This window comes from Schistocerca serialis, chromosome 2 (genome assembly GCF_023864345.2).
Source record: "Schistocerca serialis cubense isolate TAMUIC-IGC-003099 chromosome 2, iqSchSeri2.2, whole genome shotgun sequence".
Taxonomy (NCBI): Eukaryota; Metazoa; Arthropoda; class Insecta; order Orthoptera; family Acrididae; genus Schistocerca; species Schistocerca serialis.
Window position 1 is genome coordinate 869,372,867 of NC_064639.1, and position 22,562 is coordinate 869,395,428.

The following is a 22,562-nucleotide window of genomic DNA, read 5'->3' on the forward strand; positions in this document are numbered from 1 at the left end:
ACTACTTGAAAAACAGAGGGAAACCATAGCATCAGCAAAGTTATGCCAGTAGACCGTGAATAATGTACATGTTTTTAATTGATACCCAAAGTTGACACTTCCCACATTGCCATTAAACAAACAGCTTTATACTATGAATATATTCCAGATGCCTCATGTTGTGCGAAACTTTCTTAATTTTCCAGTTGTTGTTTAGGTTTACTCTCTGCACTAGTGAATGTAAAATATTTGTAATCATTATAACAATTTATTGGAAATAATTCTTTTCACTTTCATTACAGGATCCTGATATGAGAAGAAGCCCTCACTTGGTGCCTTACATAAAAGTAGATGAAGCAATCAAGAAAGCAAATAGGTGCAGTATCTGAAACTGGAATATTTATCATAATTTACCATTACATTTTCATGTATTTAGTTGATCTAATAAAAATACCAAATTTTCAGGGATACTGCAAGTGAAACAGTTCGCACATTGCTTGTATATGGATACAATTTAGAGCCCCCAACTGGAGAAGCAAATGAAGGTAAGTTTTTCCAAAATGGTTTCTTCTGTCTCAGAGACTAGAAATGCGATATGTGTTATTTTTCTGCTGTATTCTGAAATATGCATGACATAATATTTCAACATTCCAACTGATGACTATATACAGATAACATGATAGTGCCAGGTTGCACCGAACTGATACTGAAGGCATGTGCTGTGACACAGAAGTGCTGTCCATTTGTGAAAAATCAGACCTATGTTTTGCAGTGTTCTTCCATACTTACCCCTGCATACCCTTATCAACTTACAATAATCAATGTTATCGTTTACAATATTCAAAATTTCTTATTTGCTGTGCTCCAGATTTTATATATTTTTGTGTCTAAACTTAATGTGCAAGTTGTGTTGTTATTACTTGATAGTGAATGCAACATAATGACAAAAATTTTATGCCAACCTACCCTGCCCTTAAAAGAATGAAAGAGAAGATTAGTAAGAAAATGCTGATAGGAATTTTTTAAGAGTATGATTCTTCGTACCTTTTTCTGATCTATGATCTATTCTTTGAGTGAATGACTAGATCATTTTGTCAGTGGACTGTTCACCATGGCAGTTCACCTTACTAGATATTTTTCATCTTCAATAGAAAAGTTTCTTGCAGTTACAAATAATTTTCATTTTCTACCTCCAATGATGTTCCATTGAAATATAATTGTTCAGTCCATTTGTAAGCTGAAAATCAAGCACCACTGTTAGTGGGGGAAGTTGCTTTTCTTGGAATAACATTACAGCTGCCATACAGGATGACTGAGAATCAATGTCCATTCTTGTAATGTGGAATAGTGTGCTGAAACTTATGTAGATTTTGTGCATATGTGTTTCTTGTGTTAGTATTATTAGTATGAGGCATTGTTAGTATTATTTGTATGAGGCATGTCCAGAAAGTAAGTACCATTTTGTAAAAAAAACTCATAAAAACATTTTTTTTAAAAACAAAATTTATTTTTACAAGAAAGAGCATTTTTTTAAACTATTTTTCTACGGAGATGTTGAATAAGGTTTTGAGTGATGCCAGCAGAATGGGGAGGTGTGTTGTCCTGCAGAACACAGAGCCTTGGCTGAGCATTTGATGCCATTTTAATTGTGTGCCAAAGTTTTTTCAGTGTTTCATAGTACTGCACCACATTGATGGTTTCACCTCTGAAAAGGAACTCAGCAAACCAAATGCCCTGTCTATCACTGGATACAGTGCATATGGTTTTTTTGTGCTGCTGATGTTGTTTGAATTTTTGTTTCTTTGGGGATCATGAGTGCCTCTACTCCACTGACTTGTTTTGACTGTGGAGTCATAACAACATATGTCAACAGAATACCATAGTTCAATCTTGGGAAAAACCATATATATATTATACCGGGAATAAGGTGTATATTATACACATCATAAACATGCCTACTTTCCACAACTGTCATATAATGTTACTCCTTTTACAGGATTTGACCACGATGTATGACTAATGGAGATGGAAGTCAGACTAGCAGTTCTTTTCGTAAGAGTTTTCTAGCTGTTAGAAACAAAGGCAGTAAAAACGGAATATTACTGAATCTAGTACCTTTCTGCTCTAAGTTCATTAAGTGGTTTGTCTATTTGATTTACATTCACCAGCCTATGTCAACAAAGAAATGGTTAAGTTTCAAAAAAGCAGAATAAGTAAATTTGTCTTACTTTCCTGCTGTTCCCTAATATAATTTCACAAATAAATATAACTTTAAAGGATATGGTTCTGAGAAAGACACAGGAATCTTTCAGCTACACTACATACACATACATAGATAGTTTTGATCTAGAAAGGCCACAAATTTTTAATTGTCACTATGTGCAAAATAAATTGGCCAGGGGGGGGGGGGGGGGGGGGGGACTTCTATGTTTGCAATTTTGTGTAACCAACAAATTAAACTCTTAAATATTCTAATAGCATAATACAAACATTTAAGTTTACTAAGGAACTTTGTTTTATCTTTCTCTTAACAAATGGCCATTCTGTATTGTCATCAGTATTTTCATGTTACCCTACTTCAGTGTTACTGAGCCTCATAAGGAATTTTCTTTTTGTATCTCTTTGTACTTTATTAAATTTCATTTATAACTGAAAGAGTTTTATCTTTACTTTACTCAAAGATTATTTACTCACTTTCACTTTACCTATTACCACTAAGAGAGTAAGAATATTATATCATTCATTGTCTGAAATCAACTATTTCAGTACTCAAAATTTTAATTCAGCATTTCTACTACATAAATCACACAGTACTTTTGCCTGCACTTCAAAAGTTAGTTAATGACAATTATTTTCAAACATTTATTTAAAGATCAAAATTAGTGCTTGCAGACACTGAGTAAAGCACTTCAAATGTTTTTCTAACAGGTTTACACAAAATAATCAGACACCCAGAAACGACCCTGTATAGGTGAACGATTAGGAATAAAATAACATGACGAACCAAATTTTACATTTAATACAATAATTTAAAAAAAAGGTTAATTTTGAATTAATAATTTACGCTTCTACAGCTGTAATTATACAGTTCGTAACCTGTTGGCTGTAGGCATTGGGTGTGGCGGAAAATAATGGTTGCTACACTACCCATGGTACAGCGTACTAGTTTCTTGGAGTATGGACTAGTTAATTCTTCTTGATATCATTTTAAGGTTCATAACATTGCCCAACATCTTGTACCAAAACTGTAATAATTCAGCTGTCACCATCTGAGGCTATTGTGCAACAGTTTCCAGGCAAGGCATCACCTACTCCATCTGAGTGTTGCCTCTTTCACTGCTGCCTTCTCATTCCCATTCACTCTATACATAGCATGGCAAAAACCCAAGCCACCTTTTACGCTTCCCACAGTAACTTCCATACAGTACAAAAGCCCTCCATCTTTTACATAACGCATATCCTACACATTGTCCCCGAGCGTGTGCCATTTTATACAAATGACAACTTGTACAAATACATAAAATTACATACATGAACATTTTCATTTCATTAATCTATGACACAATATTATTTAGTTAATTATACACTTCACATATTTCTTTACATAAGTTACAAATGTATGTTAGGAAAGCATTCTAACATCACATATATCACACTTTGCAAATAGTCTTGCATATCACAGTTATGTTGTGATAAAGTTTAAAGGCAAAAAAATTTTTATCAATTAGATAACTGATTGAATAATAGTGTTATAGAGTGTAACAATACCAGAGAAGGAAAGTTGCTACTCACCATATAGCGGAGATGCTGAGTCGCGATAGGCGCAACAAAAAGATTCACACAATTATAGCTTTCGGCCATTAAGGCCTTTGTCAGCAGTAGACACACATATAGTATAGAATGACTTGACAGACCCAAGTTTCGTCACCAGACACAATTCTGTTTAATAATTCATCTCCGTCATCACTGTATTGGATAAAAAGTGTCAAAGCCCTGCCAAGTCACTTCATTTTGAGGACATCCATAAGCATTTTCAGGAACCAGCAGAAACACAATTAGCAAGAATTTAAGAGATTTGTGACAATCTTATGCAAAACAGTTTTTGAATTTTGTGGAAAGTCATCACAAAGCATTCTTATTGTGAACCATCTGTTTTCACAATTTTTCTTGTTCAGTTTATCAACCCAACTATCATTGACAACAGAAGACCACCCTCTTCTTGCTGTGTCATGTACACTGCTTTGTTAATTTCTTCCCACCCCTCTGTCCATTCCCCTCCCCCATCTGACCTTGAGTCTTGTTTCTTGTTATTTCAAATTCAGATTCAGTAGTAGTATTTTAATCATAAACAAGTAAGCCATAAATACAACTTTTCTGTCTACTAACAACCTTCTACTGTTAAGACTCGGCGGGCTCAGAGATTGTCTTAAACATTTTCAATGATCACTAACCAATGTAAACATAACGCAATCTGGCTTTAATGGTGTCAGTGGAAAGACAGTGAACCAGAGAGACAAGTGCGAATGTGCAGAACTCTGACTCTAGTGCTGTGGTATCAGTAGAACGAAATGGTACTTACTTTCCTGACACACCTCATAACTCATATCTATATTCCATATAATGTTAAACACTTTGTGCAAGATCAACTCCCCTGGGCATGTCTGTGCACTGCATCACCAGTGATTCATAAAGCACACTGCAGAGGGTCAGTGTAACTTCATGAAATACACTGTGTTGCTTCCAGTGAGGTAGTGCAGTAGATAGTGTAGGGAATAATCTGCACACTCATCAGTTTGCAGACCTGTGAAGAAGGGAATTGCATGACAACAATCCGACAACTTACCTTATCTCATGCTTCTACATTCCACCCATGCCCACTCCACACTGTTACATCCCATCCCTTAATAAGGCTCAACTGCACTCGGATGTGGTACACACATTTAATATTGGTTCTTAATCTATTTTATACAACAGTAAACAGTAATTTTGTACCATTAAAATGCTACTTCTGATAATTTGTGATTTTTCCATCCCCTGCATGTGGAAACTATTAGCTGTAGAGAAAAAAAGAATAGGAGCTTTTCTGTAGGGAGTTTAATATACTTTAAAATGATCATAAACAGTCTTGACCACAAGATACTTTATTTTTGTTGTTACCGGTTACAGTCAGGGAGATGATCTTCAGACCTCATACTGAAATATGAAAATAAAATGCATTAAGAGGTATGTGTACAAATAGTATTAACATATAAAATACATATTATATAACAAATAATAAGAGAATGTAATTGGATAGATAATACAATCTTCTCACCAAGCGACGGCGGGAGAATATACATGCGCAAACATACACACACACACACACACACACACACACACACACACACAGGTTTAACTTAGGTTATTTTCATTGTTAAATAATAAAAGAAGAAATTATACCCATGCTGGTAGGTGGTGACAACTTAAATATGCGATGCTGTGCCCATCGCACACCGAATTACATCAGTGATAGCCAATCATGCATACAGGACATGAAACAGCTGTGACAGTAAGATATATACAGAATGTTTACATGGAAGCTAATGACAAATGAAGAAATAGGTGCCTTATGTTGTTTACAGTAACTGCTGTAAACAGCATTTTGTCAATATGTGATAGAAAATATATACAAAAAGGAGATAACCAATCATAATTGGTTGTGGGAACACCAATGGTCATCTGTGGGGATTTATTACAAACTCATATATTGCGTGGCAGGAAAGATGGTGGTTAAGCAATGCTAACAGTTCCCATGGAGATGGAATGGCCATATTGATATGCGCCATCTAACAGAAGAGGATTTCAGAGCTGCAACTGCGGCTGGATGTCACATATGTACTGGCATGCAGGACAACATGTAGAACTGCATGTCAGGTCTTGCATGTTGCTCCTAGATCATACCGGCAGTGGAAATACTGCTGTACTGAAGCCATTATTTACCGTCGAAGAGGCATGGAAGTGTTGATGTGAACGTTTCACATGTGATGATTTCAAAGTTGCGACAGCAGTTATGACAGGCTATCTCTTTTTTGCATATACTTTTGTCACAGATTGACGAAATGCTGTTTATAGTAGTTACTTTATATAAGCACCTGGTTTTTTCATTTGTTGTTAGCTTTTGTGTAATCATTTTGTACATACCTTACTGTAACAACTGTTTTACATCCTGTATGCCTGACTGGCTATCGCTGATGTAATTCGGTGAGTGCTGGGCAGAGCATCAGAAATTTAACCAACAGCTACATTGCTCTCCTAATTCCTGCTCCATTCACCATCACTGCCTACCAACATGGTACAATTTATTCTTTTATTATTTATTGTGTAAGATGTATTTTACACATTACTACTGTTTGCATACATTCCTCTTAACGCATTCTATGTTCATATTCCAGTATGAGGTCTGAAGATGGTCAGTAACTGACTGAAACTGTAACCACAAAAATAAACGTTTCTTGCAGTCATGACTGATTATGTTCATTTTAAAATACTAAGAATAACTGCTGTTCTCCATGAGAAATGTTCTCAAAAATTACAAATTTAATGTGGTTTAATTTTGTACTGGAAAACATTTATGCTAGACACCACAGTTTTTGAGTCGTTTAAGAGAAACATAATAAAGTTATCTTTAAACACTCTCCTCCCCACCCTCCACCACATGCTCGAACCGACCAATGAGAATTTTTAGTTGTGTTGTTCATGACATTCGCTCCTGCCACTGTAGAAAAATTTGTGACTACACGAATTTGTTCATCTATTGCACTTTTTTTGGTCTTTGTTGACTGGGATATAACTTGAACATACAGAGACCACTCTAGCACTGCAGTGGTCCACTTCTTCAGTTGGTACCTGCTGCTAAACACACCAACATTTATTCAAATAAATTAGACCCACATGTCTGGCCCTCTTTGCAACTTTCATTTTGCAGGTCTAAACTCATAGGAAATACAAGGACGGGGAATACACAGTGGTGTGAGGATAGTCTACCACTTAATTTAGGATGTGATGTGGAATAACAGCCAGTCCAAAGGAAAGTTAAACTGTAGACATTCTTAGCTGTGAACATTAATTTGTCTTCAGGACAAAATGGTAGACTGGCTTGAGTAGTAATGTTAGTGAGATGATCAACATTGTAAGGCATGGAAGGGGAACAGCTTTGCTGAAATACAGCCTACCACCTAACCCTCCACATTTCTTTTTCCTTTCTCATTTTTTATTGCTTTGTTCCCTTTTTCACTTTTAAATGTGTCTTTTGAGAGTACTGGAATTTTGCTTCCTGAAATTAAAGTATTGGCCAGCTATTCTGTCTCTGTGTAATTTTCCAGTTCAAATAAATGTTGACTTGGATATAAGCATTGAAATGTGTTATGGAATAGTAGTGGAAGTTCCTTGTTAGCTTTAGTAGGTTTATTTACATTTTACAGAAAAACCTGGAGACATTACATTTCATTCTGTCATGTTAAATGGAAAGAAACTGACTTCATTAGGTAATTTCATATGCTTATTTCTGTATAGCCTTAAATCATAGTAGCACCATTAGATAGGAGTTTATTATTCTAGTTCATTACTGATGTATGTAAATATTGTACTAAACTGTCTTTTGTTTATATTTTCAGCTTTGCTTGCTGAGGCCAATAGGAACAAACAGACTCGTTTCAGAACATATCGTGTTGAGAAGAATTATGCTGTTTCTAGTGGGAAATGGTGAGTTCCACTTCCTGCTACTTAAAGGAAGCACTGCTATATTAAATATACTCATATTTTCAACAGAGATATCGAAATGTCTAGACTACTAACTGGAAGACTGTACTTAAAAAACCAACATCATTTCAGTAAAACTACAGTGAGAACTTAATTTTAGTGATCTGTAGCCGTGCCCTTTTTCATCAATATGAACGTGTTTGCCTATTCTTATTTTGTCAGTTACTTTCAGTATTTCCTCAAACATATTTGTCGATTTTCTTCTTCTGGTTATATACATAGCAACGTACTGTAAAGTCCCTGCCAGAGAGTACTGTTTATTGTTTGCATAAAGTTTCTTCCATTACTATTCCTAGATGATGAATGAGAAGAATGACAGCTTACAATCCTCTGTGTGATTTTTATTATTCTAATTTTAGCTTCAGAATCTACTGCAATGACACCTAGGGGACTGAAGAATGTAGTGAAGAAGATATTGAAGAAAATCTTTTGTTATTTCACATACACTCTTCCATTAGGCATATGAACCTGTGATCATTTTCACTGTCCACCTGTGTATACTCTTGATTACTGCTGTTAGCACAATCTCTTATTAATTCCACATCCGCAGTCTGGGCTATCTGATAAATCGACTTCCTCATCATTTATTGATAACTAGCTGTATGCAGCCATACTCTGGAAGGAAGGAAGGAAGAATGGGTTTAACATCCCATTGACATCAAGGTCATTAGAGGTGGATCACAACCTTGGATTGTATCAAGGATAGAAAAGAAAATTGGCCATGCCCTTTTGAATGAAGACATTCCGGCATTTGCCTGGGACGATTTAGGGAAATCACGGAAAACCTAAATCTGGATGGCCAGATGCAGGTGTGAACCATTGCCCTCCCGAATGCAAGTCCAATGAGCAAACCAATGCACCACTTCACTCAGTAATGCTTTTCTGTGGCTCAGTCTGCTTAAATGTAAAAGAAAGAAAAGAGAAAGCACACTTTTCTAATATGTATGGGAATTAGATATATGTCCAGATCTCCCCTTCCTTTGTCCATCTTCTGCTCCTACCCCATCTGTCTGCCCATCACCTCCTCCCCTCCCTCTCTCTGTCCATCCTCCTGCCCCCCTCTCTCCACCTCCTTCTACCCCCCTGTCTCTCTCCCCCTCTCCCAGTCCATTGCCTCCTCCCCCCTTTCTCTGTTCATCTCCTCTTGCCCCCACCCCTGCTCTGTCCATCTCTTCCTTTGCGTTTTCTAAGTCCATTTCTTCCCACCCCTCTGTCCATCCCGCCCTCCCCACCCCCAGTCTGACCTGGAGTCTTGCTTCTTGTTATTTCAAATTCAGATTCTGTAGAAGTATTTTTATCATAAACCAATAAGCCATAAATACAACTTTTCTGTTTACTAATAACCTTCTACTGTTGTATATTTTATAATGTTTCCCTATTATTACATCTATGTAAAGTCATATATTACATATATTTTAAAAACACACACATCTTAGAATTCAACATTGTGCTAAAATTTCAAAGCAATCAGTCAAGAACTTTTGGAGATTTGAGATTTTGAAGAAATGAAGATCTATGTATGTACATATATACACACATCAAAAAAAGTTTTGCATCACCACAGTTCCGAGAGTTCCAGAACCTGTACAGAAAATTGGAATAGAGATCAACATAAACATCATTTCTGCCCTTTTTATTGCTCATGAAAACCACACATTGCATGTTGTACCACCATACAGCAAGACTTTCAGAGGTGGTGGTCCAGATTGCTGTGCACACCAGTACCTCTAACACCCAGTAGCACATCCTCTTGCATTGTTGAATGCCTGTATTTGATGTGGCATACTGTCCACAAGTTCATCAAGGCACTGTTGGTCCAGATTGTGCCACTCCTCAATGGCGATTCGACATAGATCCCTCAGAGTGGTTGGTGGGTCATGTTATCATGCTATCATGAAGGAAGTCATTCACAAGATGTGCATGATGGGAGTGCGAATTGTTGTCCATGAAGATGAATGTTTCGCCAATGTGCTGCTGATATGGTTGACTACCAGCAGCATATGTCGGCTCCACATAATGCCACCCCAAAACAGCAGGGAACCTCCACCTTGTTGCACTTGCTGGACAGTGTGTCTAACGTGTTCAGCCTGACCGGGTTGCCTCCAAACACGTATCTGATGATTGTCTGGTTGAAGACAGATGTGACACTCACCAGTGAAGGGAATGTGATGCTAGTCCTGAGCAGTCCATTCGACATGTTGTTGGGCCCATCTGTACCGCACTGCATGGTCTCGTGGATGCAAAGATGGACCTCGACACAGACGTAGGGATTGAAGTTGCTCATCATGCAGCCTATTGCGCACACAATCATAACGCGATGTCCTGTGGCTGCATGAAAAGCATTATTCGACCTGGTGGCATTGCTGTCAGGGTTCCTCTGAGACATAATACGTAGACAGCGGTCATCCATTACAGTTGTAGCCCTTAGGTGGCCTGAGCGAGGCATGTAGTCGACCGTTCCTACCTCTCTGTATCTCCTCCATGTCCAAACCATGTCACTTTGGTTCACCCTGAGACGCCTGGACACTTCCCTTGTTGAGAGCCCTTCCTGCCACAAACTAGCAATGCAGACGCAATTGAACCAGGCTATTGACTGTCTAGACATGGTTGAACTACAGATAACATGAGCTGTGTACCTCCTTCCTGGTGGAATGAGTGGAAGTGATTGGCTGTCAGACCCCTTCCATCTAATAGGTGCTGCTCATGCATGGTTGTTTACATCTTTGGGCAGGTTTAGTGACATCTCTGACCAGTCAAAGGGACTGTGTCTGTGATTCAATATCCACAGTCAATATCTATCTTCAGGAGTTCTGGGAACTGGCTTGATGCAAAACTTTTTTTGATGTGTGTTGAAAATGTAGGTGTTCCTAATCACAAATCCCTGAAAGTTTTTGACCGATTGCTTTGAAATTTTGGTACAATGTTCCATTGGTATACACACATGTTTTTATTTACCTATTTCTTAAATATATTAATACATAAATTTATATAAATTTAATAATAGGGAAATGTTGTTACAAAAATGTCTCAAAAAGTTACATACACATATATTATACATCATACATTAAAGAATTAGGTACCTAAAAACACACATTATGTCATGTCAAAATATTAAAGCAACCACTCAAGAACTTCCAGAAGTTAACGATTTTGAACAAACCAATTTTTACATTTTTATAACATTGTGCCTTTTATTACATTTATACAAGGTAGTGTTCCAGTAGATATATAAAAATGTGAGTATTCAGATGCAATGCTGTATCAGAGTTTCACAGCAGTCAGTGAAGAACTTTCAGAGATTTGAGATTTTGAAGAATGAACATCCAAATTTATACTTATATAGAAACTGTAAATGTTCCTAACTGCAAATCTCCAAAACTTTTTGACTATATGGTTTGAAATTTGACACAGCATTCCATTGGTACACATGTTTGTTTTTATATACCTATGTTTAAGTATATTTAATATAAAATTGTTTATAAGTTTAATGATAGGGAAACATTACAAAAAATCTCAAGAAGTTAAGAGTGTGTGTGTGTATAAAAGAAATAGATGCCTAAAAACGTACTTGTATTAGAATACATTGTTGTGTCAAAATTTCAAAATAATTGGTCATGAACTTTCAGAGATACGTGGTTGTTTTCAGTTCTGCAGTCATAACCAGTTCTGAGACTAAGCACGATCTCTCAAGCTTTTTCATGCTAGGAAAAAATAGAATCAGAAACTGCAGAATTTTGTGAACATAAATGTAGTAACACGATTCATGTTTCCGTCGCACTTCACCTAGTGTAGACCGGGAACTGTCTGCTAGACCTGCCCGATGTGAACTGACTGGCTCCGGCCCATGCTGCCGGAGTTGTTGTTGTTGTTGTTGTTATGCCGGCAGAGGTCGCGTCAGAATTCTCGCGTGCCCTCTGGTGGACGGGACTCTACTTGCAGCAACTACCGTCCGTGACGCGCCGTGCCAATGTGCGCCTCCCGCGATCTTTCTGGTGGCTACAGCACTCCTCCTCCTTCGGGGGGTGCAGCCACTGTGATCCACTGCGTCGGAAGGTGGAGCGTCGGGCCGGAGCGATGTTGTTGTTATGCCGGCAGAGGTCGCGTCAGAATTCTCGCGTGCCCTCTGGTGGACGGGACTCTACTTGCAGCAACTACCGTCCGTGACGCGCCGTGCCAATGTGCGCCTCCCGCGATCTTTCTGGTGGCTACAGCACTCCTCCTCCTTCGGGGGGTGCAGCCACTGTGATCCACTGCGTCGGAAGGTGGAGCGTCGGGCCGGAGCGATGACCTCCACATCCATTGGATGGCCGGAGTCGAGGGGATCGGCCAACCCTCGAGCCGGAACCTTCAAATACGGCTGGAAGTGACCCACATGAAGAGGCCCCTGTCGTCCCACAACCAGAGCCCGGGACAGAACGTGCGACAAGCTGTCGAACGCCGGATCCTGTTCCACCTCGGGAGGGTCAAGACCCAGTGGCGGGGACGAAGGGAAGGGACGACCCCAGGTAAACCAGCCTCCTGAGAAACCGGGCCTGCTAGGGGGGCCGGCTCTCGCTGTGGCATCTCGAACGATGATGATGCCGGTGCTGGAGCTACTGGAGGCTGCCAAGGCTGAGAACCATCACAGTGCAGCAGAGTCACAGCGGGGAGAGGAGGTAACATCCCCTGTGAAACCAACACAGGTGCCGGCAATGGGGAAGCCGGTGTCCGAGAGGTCGGAGGGTGGGTGCCCGAATGTGGACGTAGCTGATTTTGGTGACGACGTACCACCCGGTCCCCCGCCTGCAAGGTATAGAGCCGGTGGCCATGTTGGCGCAGGACCACTGCCGGTATCCAACATGGATTGCGACCAAACCGACGGGCCCAGACTGACGTACCCAGTGGAAAGCCAGGCACTCCGTTTTGTGAAGACTGGCGAGGACCAGGCCGGAGGAGGTGCAGCAGAGTCCGAGGTTGACGCCCATGGAGGAGCTCTGCGGGGCTGCGTTCTCCCATTGGTGTGGTCCGGTATGCCATCAAGAAAAACGTCAACGCTTCTTCCGCAGGAAATTCGTGCACATACTTTTTCATCTGCGTCTTAAATGTGCGCACCATGCGCTCGGCTTCCCCATTCGATTGTGGATGGAAGGGGAGAGAGCAAACGTGCCGAATACCGAAGCGCCTACAAAAATCCTGGAAGGTCTGCGAAATAAACTGCGGTCCATTGTCCGAGACCAGGGTGATTGGCAGACCTTCCACAGAAAAGATTTTTGCTAGTGCCTGGATTGCAACTTCTGAAGTGGTGGAGGAGCAGCAAACCACATTTGGGAATCGGGAATAAGCATCAATGACAATGAGCCAAAAGCCATTGAGAAACGGCCCACAAAATCGATGTGAACACGTTCCCATGCTTGGGTTGCCGGCGGCCATGAAGAGAACGCTGCCCTGGGAGATGCATGTTGGCTCGCACACTGGGAACAGGCGGCCACCAAGTGCTCCATTTCTCTGTCAATACCGGGCCAGTATACATGTCTGCGAGCCACGGTTTTAGTACGGGAAACACCCCTGTGCCCCGCATGTAATAACGTGAGGACCTCCCTTCGTAAATCTGCAGGAACAACCACGCGAGGAGCTGTATCATCAGTAGCCAGAAGGAGAACTGCTTCCAAGACCGAGAGGCGGTCCCGTAGAAGAAAATAATTACGAAGAGGGTCCGAGGCCCGGCCCGGAGGGCGGGAAGACCACCCCTGCTGAATGAGGCGAACTACTTGCCGGAGAACCGGGTCAGCCGCCGTTTCCCTGGCGACTCGAGAACTAGTGATCGGGAAGCCATCAACCGCTTGGCGGGACGCCACATCCAAATGAAAACACATGATCTCCTCACGATCGAACGTAGGATCCGGGCCCACCGGAAGACAGGAAAGAGCGTCGGCGTTGGCATGCTGTCCTGTAGGGTGAAAATGAATGTCATAATGGTACTTAGAGATGAACAAGGCCCAACGCTGTAGTCTGTGGGCCGCCCTATCCGGAATCTGAGAGGCGGGGCCAAATAACGATATTAACGGCTTATGGTCAGTGATTAACTGAAACTTCGTGCCATACAAGAAAGGTGAAACTTGGTAATGGCAGAAACAATGGCCAAAGCCTCCTTTTCCACCTGGGAGTAAAGGGCCTGCGCGGGACTAAGCATTTTAGATGCAAACGCAGTGGTTGCTCGGAACCATCTGCGTTGCGATGGGCCAGGACCGCCCCCACCCCATACTGTGAAGCATCTGTAGCCAGGACCAATGGTATGGTGTCAGCGATAGAAAAACCAACAGCTTGAAAGGAATCCAGGCCAAAAAGTCACTTACAACAATAAAAGTAATAGGCCAAGTGACTGATTTGTAAGTCACGTCGGTAGTGAATTGACCCAACAGAGGAATGAACTGTTTACCATAACCACGTAGACACTGGTAAACTGGCACCAACGGGGGCGATCCAAGGTCGGAATAAGTTTTTTCATTCAACAACGAAACTGCCACACCCATATCTACTTGCAATTGTAACCGGCGCGACCGAACCGACACCTCGATAAAGAGTTTGCGTGCCGATGTGTCAGGAGCCTGGCCTGATGAAACTTCCTGAATGTCGACGTCCATGTCCGCTGTACCTGCTTCCTTCGATTCTTTTGAGTCTGAGCGGCAAACTTTAGCAATGTGACCTTTTTTATTACATTTGCGACAAACGGCCCAACGCTGGGGGCACTCTGACCGATCATGATGTATATAGCACGACGCACAGGACGGCAACAGGGGCCGGCAGCCAGAATTTTGTTTACGCGCCATGCGGGAGTGGCCGTAACAGCCGGAATGTACTGCTCGCACGTCGTCTACCCCAGACACAGTGGACGCGGCCGCACCGCCCTGAACCTCCGTGATGGCGCACCACGCTTCCAGCTGTTGACCTGCTGCGTGAGAGACTTCATACGATTGAGCAATGGACAGGACTTCTTCAAGGGAAGGGTCTTCTAACTGCAGGGCCCGTTGCCAGACCTCCCTATCAGGGGCCGAACGAACAATGATGTCGCGTACGATAACGTGGGCATACGACTCTCGCGACTGCTCCGTGACAAAATGACACTTGCGACTAAGACCGTGCAGGGTAGCTGCCCACGCCCGGTAAGACTGATGGGGCTGTTTCTTGCATTGATAGAACTCGACCCTAGCCGCCACAACATGCGTGTGGTGGCGATAATATGAAGACAGCAAGGAACACAATGCGTCAAAAGACAAGGACGAGGGTTCCTGTAATGGCGCTAGCTGCCGCAAAACGTGATACAGCGAGGGAGATATCCAAGACAAGAAGAGAGCACGACATACCTCCGCATCGGCAACATGAAATGCCTGGAAATGCTGCCGAAGGCGATGTTCATATGCGTCCCAATCCTCCGCCGTCTCGTCATATGGGGGAAAGGGAGGAGGGAACTGCGCCGGAGCAGACGGCGTGGAGAGCAACGCCGGAAGCACTTGTTTCATGGTGGCCATGAGCTCTGTCTGCTGCACAACCAAAACCCGCACCAAATCCTCCATGCCGTGGAGAAGCTGCGAAACCGGAACAACGACGCAACACGTGAAGGAACGACCCTACTCGTCGCCAATTGTGTAGTAACACGATTCATGTTTCCGTCGCACTTCACCTAGTGTAGACTGGGAACTGTCTGCTAGACCTGCCCGATGTGAACTGACTGGCTCCGGCCCGTGCTGCCGGAGTTGTTGTTGTTGTTGTTATGCCGGCAGAGGTCGCGTCAGAATTCTCGCGTGCCCTCTGGTGGACGGGACTCTACTTGCAACAACTACCGTCCGTGACGCACCGTGCCAATGTGCGCCTCCCGCGATCTTTCTGGTGGCTACAGCAATAAAGAATGTGACAATAGCCAAAATAGCATAGCTTTTCATTTTTTCTTGGGTAGTATGAGTAGGTTGAGCAGTTATCTGAAACACTCTTTAGTTCTGATACCTACACTTAAAGACGGAACCCTTGATGGTGTATGTCAGTTCAGGAAATAGGGAATTGCAGAACAGAAGGCCCAGTAAATTGCTTCATCAAAATATAAGGGATATTCAAGTAGAAAAACGTAGTTGAACTGATGATACACATTTATGTTAACATTATTTATATTTCACAGCATCATTTACATAGATAAGAAATAAAAGTCTTTCTTTAGGCGGATATATTTTATATGGTGATGATAAGGAGTATATCTTTCAGTTAGGAGGAGTGGCCATTTATGCCAAATGTAGTGTTCACATACAAATTTTTGAATAATTTGCAGGAGTGTGTGAATTTTCTAGAAAACATCTGTAATTGTAGTCCTCTACAGGTATCCCAGTTGGCACTATAGTACTATCCTCTCAAAACTTGACACTCCATTAAATTTAGTTGCTAAGAAATAGTTCCTTTTAATTTTGTGAGAATATTTGAATATTGACTTTCTGACTGATTCTCCAGGGAAAAGATTGTTAATGGATCTACTTTAGTCATGGCTCAGACAGTGTACATTCCAACTAGAATACAGAAAGTAGTAGCATAGATATCACAGATAAGATCTCTAGAAATTGGCCTGTAGTTGAGAGGCCCATTTTGAGAACAATTAGTAATGAGCTATTAGATTGTGATGCACTAATGTTAACACTGAAACGAACTGAGGCACAGTCAGAGCCCAAGGAAGTAAATAAAAAAATTAAAGATGTGGTTACACTTGTGATGAAAACATTTTAAGACATCTCAGATACACTTTGCAAGGAGTCTGCACTACAGACAACTGTTTTCAAAGTATCATTATGGGTCCAACACTTTAACTTGGCCCTTCTCTGATAGGTGAAATTCGGGTGACTTTTTCTCACTCCAGAATATTTACACTCATTGCCATCCTTAGCTACATAAGGAGCATCATTGGGGCAAGTAGCCATTGTGAGTATAATTTTGGTTTGTGTGACCAGTTATTGTTAATATTATTTACAAAAATGAGTGAAGTGGTTGTACTTATCTGACTAGCAACTCAGTAACTCAAATATTAAAGTGATGCTCACTTTCATGTCACTTGGATGATGTTTTAATGGTTAACCCATTACATGTTCGTTTCTGTTATCAGCTGTAAGCTGACTGCCCTGAAAGAAGGAGATGAGGCTTGTTCTGCAGCCAGTGCACTACTAGTTGATCTCAAGTTTCTGCTCCCAGCATCCACCACTCCTGGGCCAAGTAAAACTGTACTATCTGTACTTCCATTGATAGTTACCTTCTCTCAAAAATTTCAAGAAGAAATTCAGTACTAATAAGCAACCAGTTTGCCATTAAGGCGATAAAATGTTATCTAAGGGGAAGCAGAAGGTGCCTCACTATATAAAGGACAGTCAAAGACCAGTTACATAATTTTACTAAAGGCAATATTGTAAAGTGGGAAAGAATGTTACCATATTAAAACAATACATTACACATAGAATATAGTTATTTCTGGAGATGAAATGAAAGCTGTATGTTCAGTAACTATGGAAGTACCAGGGCAGAAGATGTGTCTTCAACATATTAAGCGTGTTCTGTGGGAGAATAATACTATTGTTGATCCACCATGTTATTTAATGATATCAAAAGAAAGACCCACGTATGAAAATTTTGGCCTATTTTAGTCACATATTTTCCATTGCATACTGATATGGAGACATTCCTGTTACATCAGTGAAATTCTTAAAATTCAAGAAATAATAATCAGAATAATGAGTGAAGTCAATTCTTAGGATCACTGATGACCCCTCTTCATTGGTCTTAAGATGTTAACTGCTGTGAACTTGCACATCTATGCAACATTACTTTATGCCAAAAGCAATTTAAGTGAGTTTCACTCCAAAGAGAATATACACGTTCACAACACTAGAGGCAAACTACAATTGAATACACTGAAACATAGACTGACAAAAACTGTGAACTCTTATAAAATAACTTGCTTAAAACTATCCAATAAACTTCCAAAATGTGCTTGGTCCTTGCCCAACAATATTGTCAAAGTTAAGATTTATGACTGGTTACTGAAACATCTGTTTTACAAGATAACAGAACTATATGAAATAAACAAAATTGACTTTGGATTTTAAGAATATTTGTAAGAGAAGTTGAATTAAATTTTGTAAGAACTTCTCTGTAAAAATATCCCATTGTAAGCGGTCAGCGTGAATACAGAACTGAATTGAATACCTTCAGGAGGTAAAATTTTTAGTACTATCAATAGTTGCCCATAAAAGTATGATAAATTATCCTAGCTTTTGGAACTATTAATTCCTTGCACAGGGAGGAAAGAGGGATTGGGTTCAAGACAATTAAAAAAAAGGGCAGGTCACTCAAACCACAGGATGAGAAAGGTCCACCTGCAGTGGAGGCAAATATAAATTGGCACAACAGAGAGAGCAGGAGGTAAAAGGTACTATATTGATGAGCATAGTGTCCGCCCAGACATGATGAGGACAGAGTGAGCAGAAGAGATGGATTACAAGGGGTCCTCTCATTTTTCATTATTATTATTATTATTATTAGAATTTTTGATTGTGTATTTTTATTTCATTATTTTCTTCCTTCTTCTTTCACCTATGGACCATTGTTATTTCACCCCTTTCTTCTTTCTTTTTTTCCACATTCGTCTCATCATTTATCAGTATTTCTCTCTCACTTCCTCTGTCTAAGTAGCTTCAGTCCTCTTTATGGGTGTCTCATGGAAATCTTTCAAATCTTGCAACTTCTCTCTGAATGGCAGTCATTCCTCAGTATCTTATGGTAAATTTGGAATTCATCCACTATGTATAACCCTGAAAACTAGATCAGAGTAATTAAAATATGCACAGAGACATTTAAGCACTCACTCTTCTTGCATTCCATATGTGAATCTAATGGGAAGAAGCCCCAATATTTGGTATAGTGGGAAGTACCCATTGCCATACACTTCATATTGGTTTGCAGAGTGTAGATGCAGATGTGAAATTTACAAATAACAGTATCCAATTCATAATTGCAGAACAAGACACAGAAAAGACTTTCATATGGTCAGCAGAAGGCTAACATAATAGAAAAAAGCATATATCAAGGGAGAAATACTGTATGATTCACTGCCAGATTAACTGAAATCATTCTCTGGATGAAATTTGAGAAATGAGCTGAAACAATAGCTCATATTGAAATGACCATATGACACAGAACTGACTTGAATTTGCCTTGGAAATATAATGAGAAACTTTTTTAAATGTAATGATTAATATCACTCATACACAGTTGTGCTTAAAAACATTCCCTCTTTTTGTAATATAGAATTTATAACTTTTATGCACATATACCATGTATGTAAATACCCTAAAACTGCTTATGTGAAAAGTTATATAGATTGTCACACAGTTGTAAAAAAATAGAACTCTCTCAAAAGCAAAATGTTTGTTACCAGTTGACCAAGTAATTAGTTAAGTCAAATGTTTTATAATTCTTGTGATTCTTTAGCTGTTTGGAAGTATTTTATTCAGGATCTTCTGTAGAAACGCAGTGATTATGTCTTCACTGTAAGAATTATCTCCTATGCCACTGACTCAGAAACACAAAAACTCGTTTATCATACCCATTGTCACTGTACAATGCCCACATCATCATAGTCTGGGGCAGCTCTTTCCATTCACAGAGTAAATTTGTCACCCAGAAGAGGATATTCAGAATGAACTCTGGCGTCAGTTTGCAAACTATGTGCAGGGCATTGCTAAAGTGTCTCAGAATTCTAACTCATCACACTGTACATATATTTGCTTACTGAATTTGTTGTTGGAAATGGAAATGCCATGTGGCTAAGGCCTCCCGTCGGGTAGACCATTCGCCCAGTGCAAGTCTCTCAAGGTGACACCACTTCAGTGATTTGGGTGTCAGTGGGGATGAAATGATGAACATAGAAGGAAAATTAGGGTTCAACATCCAGTCAGTGATGAGCTCATTAGAGATAGAAGAACATGCACTCATTCAGAAGGAACTGCAACATCCAGTCAGAGAATATACAACAGAAAAATGATTTACGTTTGGGTTGCAGTTTTTTTACTATGGTTTTAGAAGGTATATGCTGTTCTGCAAGTTCAGTTTTCAGTAGGCTTCCTGCAAAACTGGAAACCATGAGTAATAAACCTCAGCTTTTCAAATTTAAGCTGAAAGGCTAAAGGCTGGCTTGTGGCACACTCGTTTTATTCTCCACCAGACTTGTTCACACTAGTTAAGACCCTTTTGCTGTAATGTGTTACTTATTTGAGTGCACATGTGTAGTTTTCTATTTTTTTCATTTTTAAAATTTCTTTTATTAACATGCTTTGACTTAATGTATGCTTATGATGTTGGAGTGCAGTTATTCTGATTATGATGCATGCATGCATGCATGTCCAAATGAACTTTGCATCATAATCAGAATAAGACAGGCACTGCAATATCATATTTATCTGCCGATACTGGGTAAGAGACTTTCAAGTACAACGTCTAACCTGTTCATAAGGATGTAAGAGTTCGGGTTATAGACGCATGGTTGACGACATATAGAAGTTTGGGTCTGGCCATGAGTTGTGCACGGAAGCCAAATGGTAAGGCGCCCGCACACGATAAGCAGGAAATCCGGGTTCGAGTTCTGGTCCGGCACAAATTTTCATCATCATCATTCCATTCTACAGCTGATGGTAGTCCTTATTTCCAATTGCGAATTCATTAGATGTGTAATGTGTTTGATTTGTACCATGACCTGTTGGCTATAGCTCACAATTCCATGAAATTCAAGGAAAAATGAAGGTATAATCTACATTCCACAACATTCGCTGTCAGTATTATATCCTCTTTGTAAAAAGGGAGAGAAGTAGGTTTACCTTCCTGCCATTGACTAGTGTGTTGATATTTTTCATGCTTAACAAACCAATTGTTCATATGGGGCATGGATCCACTTTCTAACAGCTGCTACACTTTTGTTAGTGTATGCCTTTTATTGGTCTGCATCCCTGAAGGATCTCCTTCATGGAGAGATCTTTTGAACACAATGAACAAATAGTACTGGTGCTGCTTTGAATTTCGTTTTCTTTGTGGATTAAAGTAAATGGCTCATGTCAAACGTATTGTCACACCCACAGATGTAATTTTGTCATCACTGACATATCCTTACATGTTTAAAGTCTTTAAATTCTTCTAGTTATTTGTACTATTCTTTGTGTTCCTTTATTTAGGTACTTTGAATTTGAGATAATGACAGCTGGTCCCATGCGTGTTGGCTGGGCTCGAGCTGACTGTAGTCCAGGCTGTCAGCTTGGAAGTGATGAAACTACATGGGCATTTGATGGCTACAATGTAAGTTGCATGCCATAATCATGTGCATATAAGTTGGAGCCCTGTGTGTGTGTGTGTGTGTGTGTGTGTGTGTGTGTGTGTGTGTTGGGGGAGGGGGGGGGGGGGGGGTAGAGAGAGAGAGAGAGAGAGAGAGAGAGAGAGAGAGAGAGAGTAGTATACACTATGTTTTTGTAAGTTTGTTTTTCAGTTTCAGGCTTATAAGTTTGTTTTTCAGTTTCAGACTTATAAGTTTGTTTTTAAATTAATTTGGAAGAGAGTGTAATTGTTGCAAAAACACATAAAAGACTGACAGGAATGATGTTTTGGTTCCTAATAATAGTAAATTTATGGGCTGTATCACTTGACTCATCCTTTATAGATAGGCCTGTTAACTATTTTCACATTTGCATTATTAAACTATAATTTTCTCTTTGCTATAAAAATTCAAATGTTGTTCTTAAAAACCCATTTAGTATAATGACAAATGATTGAAAATTAGTTGCTATATACTGCATTTGACTAGCAAAATAAACTTATGAAATCTTCTTGAGTGCCTTTCAAGCAATAATATCAAATTACGGCAACTGTTTGAAATGTTTCTTACATATTCACATGAAATACTGCTTTATAGTTTGCAATATGTTGAAAACTTTGGATTCTAGTCAGATGAACCTAACAAAAATGTAATACTTCACATGAAGACAAAACTAAAAAGTTCTTAGTAAAATTTTCCAATCCTGAATGTTATTGCTGTTGGATGCTCAGGAAGAATTCATTGCTATTTTTATGACTTTGGCAAATACATACGATTCTTGTTAGTCATATTCTGTCACAGACATATAAATCATACATTTGAGATACAAAATATATTTTGTGTAAGACACATGCTCTGTGCAATTGATGATGAGATATTCATATTGTTATACATCATAATGCTTTTCACCAGTTCATATCAGAGTAAATAAAAACACTAATTTGTGCAAAGATGTTATTCATAGTGAAACAAACTAGTGTGTTTCTGTGAGTATTTTAAAAATGTTTTGTTCATAATTATTGTGGTGAAACAACAATTTAAATATGTTTCAGAATAGCTTACAAAATACTTACATCAGAATTTTAGTTTTCTGTTATCTGATATGCTTGATCTGAACATAGGCTGTCAAACTACACTTTGGGGCTAGTGATCCCTTTGGCAGACAGTATCAAGTAGGAGATATTATCGGCTGTTTCCTAGACTTGTTTGATAAGACCATCAGTAAGTAAAACACCTGTTTGGTATTGAGTTGTGCCCAAGACTATAATGTGGTCTGCGAATAAATTTAAATGCAGATCAAAATCTGAGAAAGTAGCGACAAAATTTTATTGCCTGTACTACACACAGCTTCTCTGTTATTGTGTGCACAAAAAGTTTATTATTTGCACCTATTCTCATTAAATGGATATAATGAAACACTCATGTGAAA

The 22,562-nt window shown here is 39.8% G+C and overlaps 1 protein-coding gene across 1 annotated transcript in view; it reads left to right on the forward strand.

Moving 5' to 3' along the window:
- Positions 1–22,562, forward strand: part of LOC126458188 (ryanodine receptor) — a 740,760-nt gene that overhangs the window by 295,125 nt on the left and 423,073 nt on the right. The window contains exons 23-26 of the mRNA XM_050095064.1: positions 282–355; positions 445–524; positions 7,632–7,719; positions 21,000–21,120. Coding sequence (XP_049951021.1) covers positions 282–355; positions 445–524; positions 7,632–7,719; positions 21,000–21,120 — 363 coding nt within the window. The remainder of the gene's footprint in view (positions 1–281; positions 356–444; positions 525–7,631; positions 7,720–20,999; positions 21,121–22,562) is intronic.